At 33.3% G+C, this 12472-nt stretch overlaps 1 protein-coding gene across 9 annotated transcripts in view; it reads left to right on the top strand.

Annotated features, from left to right (window-relative positions):
• The window catches only part of Znf638 (zinc finger protein 638), a 116158-nt gene that overhangs the window by 62035 nt on the left and 41651 nt on the right, over positions 1 to 12472 (top strand). For all 9 annotated transcript variants that reach the window (XM_013074053.3, XM_087215927.1, XM_013074054.3 and 6 more), the window contains 6 exons: positions 466 to 527; positions 4936 to 4974; positions 5474 to 5772; positions 6949 to 7223; positions 9882 to 10028; positions 11126 to 11245. In XM_013074053.3, the coding sequence (XP_012929507.2) occupies positions 466 to 527; positions 4936 to 4974; positions 5474 to 5772; positions 6949 to 7223; positions 9882 to 10028; positions 11126 to 11245 (942 nt within the window). The remainder of the gene's footprint in view (positions 1 to 465; positions 528 to 4935; positions 4975 to 5473; positions 5773 to 6948; positions 7224 to 9881; positions 10029 to 11125; positions 11246 to 12472) is intronic.

Genomic DNA, 12472 nt, shown 5'->3' with positions numbered 1-12472 from the left:
AGCTTGAAATTTAGAGGTTATAAGTAATAGAGATACTTTATTTTGAAGATGCCATTTCATACATTATAGAATTTTGGTATTCTCTGGAAAGTTATTATATTTGAGATGTTATTTTTTGATCTATTTTTTCTCCAAGCTTGAATATATATATATATATATATATATATATACACACACACATATATATTTAAAATATGTATATATAAAAATTGAGTGTCTGTGGCTATGATTTTTTAAAAACATTTTTATGTTAAAATATTTTTAACTGGGATCAATGAAGTATGGTGTTAAGTGTATTTGTTTAGAGGCCTTTAATTTTTGTGAAAATTTTAGTGAGTAGCCAAATGTTACTGATAATTAAATTTGTTAAATTTTTTAAAAAATACTTTGTCATTTAAAAAAGCCTAATTCATTAGTCAACATGGAGAGTGTTCTAATTTCAACACTTTTCTCCTTTTATAACAGGATTGGATTCAACATCAAAACACATCTACTCACATTGAGAGCTGTCGACAGTTACGTCAACAGTAAGAACATTTTTTTCTTTTCTATAAGTGGCAAGTTTACAAAATAGTTAATGTTCAGGCACAGCAGTGAAATACCTTAAGTACAATGGTTTATAGAAATATTTTAAAAGCCATCTACTTAAAATGTTAATTTTTTAGACGTATACTTAATATTTTTGTAAAAAGAGAGAATGCAATATGATCCTTCTTTTTCTAACCTAATTTCCATCATTTAAAAAAATATATAATTGGTTTATTTATTGGCTTGCCTTTCCCAGAATTCCCTTTTATCCTCTCCCCATTTTCTCAAAGGTCAGATAACTCAAAACTAACCTAATCTATATACCAGTACTTAATTTCCAATCTAACACTGTCCACTGGCTTTACTTTGTTTTCAGAGTAAATCTTAAGTAAGGTGAAGATTAGTTCAATTTGTCTACTTTTTCCTTCAAGACAGGCACATATGAAACTTTTCCCTACCAGCTGTAGAAGTAGAAAGTATGGTTGTAACAGCATTTTCCTGTATTCCTTGTAGTAACATAAAATTAAATTGTGTTTCTCTAAGCATCACTGAACATTTGCTGGTCACCAACTGATAGTATCATTTGGAGGGGGTACCGGGAATCAAACTCTGGACCTTGAGCACTTGCTAGACAGGTGCAGCTCCCCTGAGTACCGTGTTCTTATGCAAATAGTTTTTGAGATTATTATTTAGGACTCTTCCAGTCATAAGTGATGAAACTCAACTCAAAGTAATTTTTAAAGGAAGGGAATTTATTAGCTCATTTAAGTAGGAATCTAGGGATGCTTCTAGTTTCAGGAACAACTGAACTGGTACTTATATAAAAATAATTGTCTGAAATATTTCCATTTCTTGGCTGCTCTCTTCTGGATTGGCCTCATAAGAGCTCAGTTACATTGCAAAATGGCCTTTACCGTTCTGGACTTACATGATCTATATAGCTGGTATTTCTGGGAGCTCCCTACCCCCACCTCTTTTGCCCCATAGCTTTTGTATTAGTCCTTGGTTCAATTTTTTTAGTCCACATTGAGTTAGATGCCTATTGCTAAGCCAGTTATAGTGGCTGTGGGAACAGGGTACTCTCCTTTAGTCGTTGTCATGTTCAGTACTGCTACAATTGAAAGTGGGGTAAGCCCTACCTGAATCATATAGACAAAAAATAGAAATCGAGTTTGGTTCTGTATATAGAATGCTGTGCAGTCGGGCTGGGATTTAGCTCAGTGGCACTGCACCTACCTTGAAAGTGCGAAGTCTTGAGTTCAATCCCTGGTACCAAAGAAAAAATTAAAAATAAAGAATGCTGTGCAAACATGGGGAGATAATTTATTGCTTGATTGCATATGCCTTACTACGGCTGTAAGTGGAAAATCCTAAGCCTCGTATTCCTACAGGTACACAGTAGTATGTTTAATTTTTCATGAAAGTGAGGGTTTTAAGTAGGAGTTATTTGCTATATGTAATCATTCATGCTAGTAAGAGAATTTTAGCTATATGAAATGCCATTAATTTACTAGAATGAACAGCATGAATATGCCGAATATGCCTTTTAAAGCCTTCTGTGAGATAAGCCTTTTTTCTTTTTTTCCCCCTGCGCATAGGATCCTGGTTTTGAAGCATGTACTTTCCATGGTTGCCACTTTAATGCTCTATGTGGCTTTTTTTTTTTAATCTTATTCTGGTTGTGTGCTGTTGAGTAATTTTGCCATGGCTTTCTCTCTACTGCAAATTAGAATTCTTGTTTTTGTTTTTTGTTTTTTTGGTACTGGGGATGGAACTTGGGACCTTGAACTTGTGAGGCAAGTGGCAGAACCACTGAGCTAAATCCCTGGCCCTAGAATTCTTGTTTTTTTAAAAAGTTGTGTTCCATTGTGTGAATATACCTTAAATCAATTTATTTGTGTATTGCTGTAGATTTCGGTTTTTATTTCTTTTCCTAAGACTTAGGCTCTTTCCTTTCGTCTTCATTGACTCTTTCTAGATTATGACACAAGTGGTAGGTGGTTAACTTAAAAGATACAGTGCATCAGAATTTTAGTATTAAAGTTATACCATGCTTGTTATGTACTAGACATTATTCCAGGTGTTTTACATAATTGATACAATCTTCAAAGCCACCTGCAATATATAAATAAAATTATTCCTGATTTTACCATTGAGGAAACTAAGGCACAGAGAGGAAATTTCTTTACTGTCATATAACAAACAACAAAACTACTCCTAACTCATGGACCTTGGCACTGTTTTCAACATGTTAACTCTGCTCTTAGCTGGGCATGGTGGCACACCCTATAACCCCAGCACTCGAGAGCCTGAGGCAGGAGGATTGCCATGAGTGAGAGGGCAGCTTGGGGTACATAGTGAGTTCAGGGCTAGCCTGAACTACCTAGCACAAGGCTGTCTCAAAAAAAAAACAAACTACAAAACATACTAACTGAAAAATTTCTAAGTCACAAAAAGTTGAAAGAATAATATTCTTCATCTGTATTCACAACATGTACTGTATTTATTTTATCTTTATACTTTTTTCTGAGTTATTTGAAAATAAATTACAGACATTATGACATCTTACTCCTGAATTCAACATCCATCTCCTAAAAGTAAAGCTCTCTACATAACCACAATACTTCACGTTTGAGATTTAACAATTATATATAAGCCAAATTCAAATTTTTCCATGTTTTCCAAAATGCCTTTTATAAGTATCCTTGCCTGCCTCATCCACACCTCCAATTCAAGATCCAGTCAGAATGTATGCATTGTAGTTTCTTTTAATCTAGAAAAGTCCACTCTGTGATTGCCTGCCTGTCTGCCTGCCTCCCTCCCTCCAAGTTCAGGAAATTTGTCTTGTAGAATCTCTCACATTCTGTGTTTTGCTGTTCCTAAATCATTAAATTTAGGTTGGACATTTTTGTCACAAATCTCTCTTTTTTTCTTTTCTTTTCTTTTCTTTTTTTTGGGGCGGGGGCAAGGTCACAATCTGTAGTTCATCTTGGCCTTGTACTCACTATATAGGCCAGGCTAGTCTTAAACTCATGGTGATCCTCTTGCCTCAGCCTCCCAAGTACCGGGATTATAGTCACTGCCCACAAATATTTCTTAACCTTTTTTTTTTTTGGACACAAGGTCTTACTAAGTTGCTCAGGTTGGGTCTGAACTTTCAATACTCCCACCTATAATGTTATTTTTTAAGCTTTTCTTTGTTTTTCATCCTTATTTTTTGTTGTTTTTTCATATTGGAACACAGATAATACTAGTTACTAGGTCTTTTCTCTTAACCATTATATTATACTACCATCATTGTACTACTTCTAAAACATAATTTTGACTAATAAGGCAATATTTGAGTGGTCCCAACAATAATTGAAGAATAGTATATATGCTTTATCTTTTTGCCATGGGCTGTGAAGATTAGAGCATATGTTTTAGTAGGCAACCTAGTGAAGATTTAAAACATTATTACCAACTCCTTAATAATAGTCCTCCAGTTGTTGTGAACTATAAACTGAAGAGTTCTGGAAACATAGTAAGTTTTATATGTTGACAACCATTTTCCAAAATGTGAGAAAATAAGATTTGTACATATTAAGTAACTGGTTTTAAGGTACGGGACCCTTAAATAATAACACTTACACCTAAACTTACTTTTGTTGATTCCAAAGGTCTTCTTTTTAAATTCTGTACGCTAAGACTAGAAATTTATCTTCCTGGAAGGTCCAGAATAATGAAAATTTTCAAAAATTTGTGAGTACATAAAACAGAATTATCCATGTATTGGAAATTGTTGACAGTGAGTGATGTATACATTGGATTAAAGTTAACTTTTTTTGTCTTCATAGTTTGTCACCTTATAGTTAGATTATTTAGGCAACATATATACTCTCAAAGCAGAAAGAACAGTGCAATTTTTCCAGAATTCTGCCAGTCATCTTGCACCTATGTTTCATTGCTTAAAATCCATCAGTGGCTGTCTTCTAGGGAGGTTGGGAAAGCAGAGTATTTTTTTTTAGCCTTTATAATGGAGGACCGGTAAGATAAATGGGAGTTGAAAATTATTGTTAACTCATTAACATAATCTAAGGGAAATAGCAACAAGAAAAACCATTTTACCTCTACTAAAGGTTTTGATTTCCTGCTAGGTTAAAGAGCTTGCTGCTTCCATTTCTTTCCTGGCTTTTATTTTGCTACTAAGACTATTCCTTCCATTGCGCCCATCCTTCTTTTACTTTTTAATTTTGTTTTTTTTGAGACAGGGTCCTGCTATGTATTTTACCTCCCAAGAAAATTTTCATATTTCACTGTATTTACTAAATCACCATGTAAACAGAGGTTTTGAATAGTCCTTATAGGTAAAGATTAATTGAGCCTTTTGTTTTAACTGTTTATTAATATTGTTTATCTTCAAAATAGATATCCTGATTGGAATCCAGAGATCCTCCCATCAAGAAGGTAATATTTTTAATAGTATTGTTATTAAAAGTTGATTATTTTCTTTTAAGTGTAAACAGTTACTTTTTTAAAAAGTTAGTTTGAATTGTGTCCTGCTTTCACCATTTTTACTTTTGAACACTGGACAGATGCAGAGACCTCTATGAATGTTCCTTTATTTACTCCACCTTAGATGCAAGGCATCTCCTAAATTTTTTACTTAACTTAATACTTGTAAAATATAATTGGTACAGGGAAAAGCCTGAGAAACTGATGACAGTACTTTTCTGTAAACTAGAGAGGGATTCAAGCAATTAGAGGGCTCACCATGTGTTCTGATTATTTCTTCCATACTTCTAAGTTGAATTACATCATAGCATAGATTTTGTTGTTTGTTTTAAGTAAATACTTGTTACTAAAATTGGTATTGGTTTTTAAGAAAGTACTTTTGTAATTTACTGAAATTTAAATTTACATTAAATTGCTGGATTCTGCTTGTTTCTTTTTTCCTATTTTGTAGAAATGAGGGCAATAGAAAAGAAAATGAAACTCCAAGAAGACGTTCTCATTCTCCCAGTCCTAGGCATTCTAGGAGATCAAGCTCACGTCACAGGTTCCATCGATCACGAAGCCCAATACGTTATACGTATAGACCAAGAAGTCGAAGTCCAAAGATTTGTCATCGTTTTATTTCTAGATTCAGATCCAGATCCAGATCCCGTTCACCATATCGAATTAGAAATCCATTTAGAGGTAGTCCAAGATGTTACCGATCAGTTAGCCCTGAGAGGACGTCAAGGAGATCAGTGAGATCATCAGGTACACTGATGGCCATTAAACAGTGTTCTACTTATTTAAATTTAAATTCCTTCAGTTTCTTTTGTTTGGATTTTAAGAATGAAATGTTCTATTTTATCAAATTTTAAGTTGCTACATGAAATCCAACCCACATCTAAAAGTCTGTTATTCTTTTTGGAACAAATATGAGAGTGTTAATCTGTTCACCAACATCAAGTTTAAAAACCAAGGATATAAAAACATAGTTGACCTTAATAATTATAAACTTCCATTAATATATTTTAAATTTTTTAAAATTATTCATATTTTTCACTTGTCTCTTAACACTGATTTAATGACTTCCAGAAGTATTTTGTATATATTTAAGCTATAGAATGAAGGAGACTTTTATTGGTGCTTATAAAGTTCTTTGAACAAATTGTATACGATATTGTAAAAGTTTGAATATAAGTGGAAATATTTATAAATATATAAGGCAGCTGTTCTCATTGTGGTCCAAGGACCCCGAAGGGACTCACCAGGATCTTTTGAGAGTTCTGTGAGGTCTTTTCTGTTCCAACTACATGTGGGTGAGGGTGGATTTTCTTTATACTTTTAACCAAAACAGTGTATCCAGCCTGTTGAATGTAGAATGAGATAGAAATTTGGTATTTTCTTTTAAGCTCAGCACTAAGGTGTTTGGAAAAATGTATGATACTAGTCATCTCACTGTTTTGTTTTGGAAATTAAAATTATGTTTTATAAAAACGTTATTTAACATAGGAGTTTATTAAATGAATTAATAGTTGGTTTTTTGATTTTTAATTTTGGTATGGGGGAATGGAACTCGGGACCTTGCATTGTGAGGCAGGTGGCAGAATCACTGAGCTAAATCCCTGCCATGAATTAATAGTTTTAAAATTCTATTGTAACGTTTAATATGGTGAATCTCAAATGTAACACAAACTCTTTGGGGTCCTCAGTATAAGGGGTTTCTGCAACCAAAAAATTGAGGACTACTGATATAAGAGAAGATCATTAAATAAAGGAATTTCATGTAAAAGGCCTTTTGCGTGAACATGTAATAAAGATTTTTGTGTGTATATGCTTCCTATTGAGGCTGAGAATGACTGATAAATATTAATTTTTATCATAATGTTATTAGATAGTTCTTTAAGTTCTTTTCAATTGAAGTTGTATTTATATCTTTTTTACTAGATAGAAAAAAAGCATTAGAAGATGTAGTACAACGATCTGGACATGGGGCAGAATTTAATAAACAGAAGCATCTTGAAGCAGTTGATAAAGGACACTCACCAGCACAAAAGCCTAAAATTGTCAGTGGAACAAAGCCATCAGTTAAATCTACAACCTCTACAAAGAGTGATACAAATTTAGGAGGACATTCTACTCGTAAATCAAAGAATCTTGAAGATGACAGTTTATCAGAAAGTAAACAGGTGTCTGATAAAGCTGTCTCTCTCCAGCGTAAGGTCAGTAATTCTTTTATTAGTACAGGTGTACATGTATTTCTTAATATGATAAATTGAAAACAAAGTTGTCTGAATTATTCCACATTTCTGATACTCCAAATTTGAATTCGACTTGTTAAATTATTTTGTTGAGTTTTTTATGGGTTTCTATTATGAATATAAAAAAAATCCAATAATTCAAAATCTTAAGAGTTTAGGTATGCTGGAGATATTACCGTGATGGTTTGATAAAGTTTTTAACTAGCTTCTCAAGCAGCTCATTGTGATGAGCTTTGCTATCTGAGAAAGTTAATGTAGTCCACAGCATTAATGAGCTTTTATAATGTTAGTAAATTACAAAAATAGGTCTCTACTGAGAATTGGTAATTGGTCTCTTTTAATACTTTCTGAGGTATAGTTCAGAAGTCATTCTCTTGTAATAAGAATGTAGAATAATCTTTTTCTTTTTTCTTGGTACTGATTTATTGGTGTATTTTGACTATAATTTGCAAATTACAATACTGAGATACTGTTAACTGTGTATTTTATTAAATTACTGTTAACTTATTGCAACTCTTTCTAAGCCTATTAGGCCTGATTATCATTTAGTGTATTGTAATATTAAAAAGTCTTCAAGTATTTAGGTGTAAATTGCTTTCAAATTTGTCTAAATATATTGAAGACTTCCAGCTACTATTCCTTTCTTCAAAGAGGTTATATTTGAAAAGATAAATTGTAATAGTCAATGTAATTACAGAATTTTGAAGAGCACTGGGAAGAAATGTTGAATATAAGCAATATTTTGAAGAGGCAAAAAGTTTGAATTAGTCTGATGAGACTTTTTTGGGGGGGAGTTGTTTTTTGTGTGTGTGGTTCTGAGGATTGAATTCAGTTGTGCTGTGTCATTGAGCTATGTCTCCAGCCCTTTTTATTTGACATAGTGCCTTGCTAAGTTGCCTGGGCTGGCTTCAAACTTGTGGTCCTCCTGCCTTAGTCTCCTAGGGAGACTACTAGGGAGGGAGTACAGGCTAAAGTTCTTTTAATTTTGTTTCAAGACTTCTAGGTGATAACAGTGAAACTTTTTTTCCCAATTTAATTTGTGACATAGGTGGTATATTTGTTAGTATAGTTTATTCAAATGATATACATTATATATGAATATTTTCAAATATACCCGTACTTTTGAACTTTTTATATGTTAATGATTGGTTTATGGTCAGGATTCATTTTAAGTTGATTTTACAGATACACAAATACAAAATACAATTATGAAAGACCATTTTGCTTTTTAGCTGCCATTCTGAATATAATTTATTTTCCATTTAATTTTAAAGAAGTTTTGAAGAAATGTTTTATTTCAAAGATTTGCTTATATATTGATATTTTTCAAATTTCTTGTTTAATTTTCCCTTGTAACTTGAGACACCTTCCAAGTTATTGTGTATCTTTAAGTAAATAACTCTTATTATTTCTTCTTTTTGCACCAGGCATATTGATTAGGTTGATTTAAAATGAGTTAACCCTGGGGCTGGGGATTTAGCTCAGTGGTTTCGTTGCTTGCTGTGCAAGCGCAAAGACAGGAGTTCGATCCCCAGTACCCAAAAAATAAAATAAAATAAAATGAGTTAATCCTTACCCTCCAGACTGACTTTATTGTTCCTCCCAAAGAGCTTCCTAAGTAGTATTGAGTCATATCACTGAAACATAATTCTTAGATATGTTTATGCAAAAAATCCATGAAGTATTTAGAAGGCTATCCAAAAGCAAAACATTAGCTTTTGCCTATCCCTCACTTGTAAGACTATTGTCTGTCTGTCTGTCTCTCCCTCCCTGTCTCCCTCTCTGTCTTACACGGTTATTTATTCACTGATGGTGACATGACCCAAAATAGACTGTAAGAATCACCATAAAAGCTTTTGCTAGAAATATTGGTGGGCTTCTCTCTGCTGGGTTGGTAAGATTTTATATTATCAACTGTAACTGTTGGGGGGCTACCTTTGTAAGTGAAGAAAGCCTATGTATAAGTCATTTTCCCTTCTCTGAGACAAAATACTGGACACCCTCAAATTATAGAAGAGGTTCCTTTTGGTTCAGGATTATAGAGGGTTCTATGTATAAAGGTCAGCTTGCTTTGAGGCAGAAAATCATGGTAGAGGACCTGGTGGAAGATGAATATTCACTTCATGGCAGCCACAAATAGAGTGCCATTGTTTTTAATTATTAGAACACAGGATGAACAAAACTAATTTCAGCTTTCCTACATGATAGGCCATATAGAGTCATGTAGAAAGATAATCTTTGATGGCCTTGTACCATTCCATAGGTCTTGTGTGTTACAAGATAGTTAGAAACAGAGAAGAGCACCTATAAACTCATTACCAACGTTTGGTTTAAAAATTTGAATCATTTATCTTTAGCATTAAAAGTTTTTAAGCGCCGGGGATTTAGCTCAGTTGAGCCACACCTGCCTGGCAAGCATAAGGTCCTGAGTTCAGTCCTCAATTACAGGGGTGAAGGGTGGGGGATGGGTTTTTTAATTGTCATGGTGAATTTTGTTAAGCATTTTGAAAAGATCTATTAAAAGGAAAAATAATAGTAGAAATTATGTAGGGAATTTTTGTTATTATACTTTGTAGCTTGTTTGATTTATTTTTAATACTTCTTTTGCTTCAATAATAGTTTCGGAAAGAGCAGTCTTTACGTTATGGCTCAGTTCTTCTTGTGTCCGAATTACCAGAGGATGGCTGTACTGAAGAAGATATTAGGAAAGTATTTCAGCCATTTGGAAAAGTCGCTGATATCCTGATTGTTCCATATAGAAAGGAGGTGAGTTATTGAGTCCATTCTAAAAATTTGTGCAAAGTTGTGATTTTGTAAACTATTGTTGGATCTCTTAACTGCTTGTACTACATGTATAACTGTTCATGGAGAGCTATGTAATGTTTGGGTGTGAATAAACAAGGTCCTAAGGGATAGGCACTTGTTTTTGTAAAGGAAAGGACAATAAATATTTTAGGATTTGTGTAGTACAAAAGCAGCTATAGGTAATGATGTAAATGAGCAAATATCAGTGTTCCAAAAACTATTTATAAAAATAGATGGTGTGTCATAGTTTATACCAGTAAGATTACACTGAAGTAAATGATTTCCCTTGTATGTAAGGTAAGTAGTGTTTGCATGTGGGCTGTGTTCCTGTTTCTCACATGATAAACTTTGTTTTTATGATACTGGGGAATGAACTTGGCCTTTACACTAGCTACATCCTCAGGCCTCCTCCCCATTTTTTAATTTTGAAATTTTGATACAGGGTGTTGTTAAGTTCTCTAGGCTGTGTTTGAACCTACAGTCTTTCTGCCTTAGTCTCCCAAAATGCTGGAATTACAGATTCATGCTAACATGCCCAACTTCTCATGAAAATGTTTAGAACAGTGAGCAGCACTATATTAAGCAGAACCTAAAATTGTGAGTTAAGTCAAGGAACTTAATAGTAGTGTCATCTTTATTGTAAGAAGCTTTAAAAAGGTTAGACTTACAACAAGCCAGAAGAGGTCCTAGCTTTCCACCTGTTGTTCAGTTAGTCCTGCCTTCTTAGTTCCTTCTGTTCCACGAACCTGCTGTGAACCGTGTCCCTCCATCTTGGTAATTATATAGACAGTCTAAAAGGTCAGTGTGTGCACAGATCCCTACATTTAATACCAGCATTAAAAAAATCGTCTAAAAAAGTTAAATTCTGTAAGATTTTAAATATATGTGAAACATCTTTAAGATTGAATTACACTTTATCAAAACAAAAAGAGGCAAAAGCAGCCAGGTTTTCTTGTAATTTCAGTTTTATGTTCCATAAGAAGGGATTAAGTCCATTTTAAAATGTTGGGGCTTTAAAAGGTAAGTTTTTACTTTAAAAGAAATAAATTTTATTTTAGGCTTATTTGGAAATGGAATTTAAAGCAGTTACTGCAGTCATCAAGAACACTGATACAGTGCCTCTTCTGATAAAAGGAAAAAGTGTGAAAGTATCTGTTCCAGGAAAGAAAAAAGTCCAGGTAAATCGTATTTAGATCCTAGATATTTTATTGTTATTTTAACTTTTTTAAAGTATGGCATACCTGCAGAAAAATGCATATGACATAAATGTTAGCCCAGGACCATATGTGGATAAATTCAGACACATTGAAATTAGAAACTTATGACACACTCATATGTATAGTACTACCGGTAGTATTAAGTGACATCGCTAGGAAAATATACTTCTTTTGGATGCTTCATTGGTCTTAATTTATATATTTTTAAAATTTAAAGAGTACATGTTTGCAGTACATAATAATTATATTCATTGTGGGGAGTTGGTATATGTACATAGCACATCTTAATTCTTTTTACCCCCCTCCATCTCTTGATAGAATATACTTAACATATGTAACACAAAATTAACAAACATCTGTGAAACTACTACATTGACAGTATCCTAGAAGTCCTTTACCTGCTTCTCCTTGATCCTTAAACCCATCCTTCTGCCACAAGTAATCCCTGACTTGATTTCTAAAGCCATAATAAGTTTTGCCTGTTTTGAACTTGATGTAAAACAAAATCATTGATAGTACAGTCTTTTGAGCCTTTGGTTTCCTTAGAAGTGTCAATATTTATAAGTTCAGTATTTACCATTTCTATGCTTTAATTTAAATGTTTGTAGATAATATCTATAGAGTTACTTAAAATTTCCTGTAAGTTTTTCTTTGTGTAAATGATCTTTGTGTTGGGGTGAAATTTGAGGATTATGGAAAATCTAGTAAGTTAATGAGATAAGATGAGAAATGTGATCAGAATTCAGATGAGAGTTTAATTCAGAAAACAATTAGGCATCTGTTATGTGTCTGGCATTGAAGTATGTGCAGAAGATGCAGTGGTGAACAAAACATACGGTTTTATATGACCTTACAGTCTGTTCGAGAAAGCTGTGCTGAAACTGATGAAAGGAAAGGCATGATACATGTAAAAAACCCAGTCTGTTATATAACTAGAATTCCAGAAAGAGTATATCACTTAAAAACTGATACAGATTTTATGCTTCATAGTTGTGGAGGAACAACCTATAGTGAGCTAGGCAGAAACAGTGTAATGATGCAAAGAAATAGTCCACTTTTAGGTAGCCAGTGTCAGGGTTGTATTGGAAAAAGATTCTGACTCATTGTAATTCAGTGCATCCGTTTCAATGAAATGCAAATGTTAGGGCAGTATTTTCATATGTGTGCTCAGAAAGTTATTTCACGTAT

Source organism: Heterocephalus glaber, unplaced genomic scaffold, assembly GCF_053883595.1.
Source record: "Heterocephalus glaber isolate CG9 unplaced genomic scaffold, H.glaber_assembly_v1.0 deba00001456, whole genome shotgun sequence".
NCBI lineage: Eukaryota > Metazoa > Chordata > Mammalia > Rodentia > Bathyergidae > Heterocephalus > Heterocephalus glaber.
The sequence above is the reverse complement of the archived record's forward strand: the minus strand, read 5'-3'. Positions and strand labels throughout refer to the sequence as shown.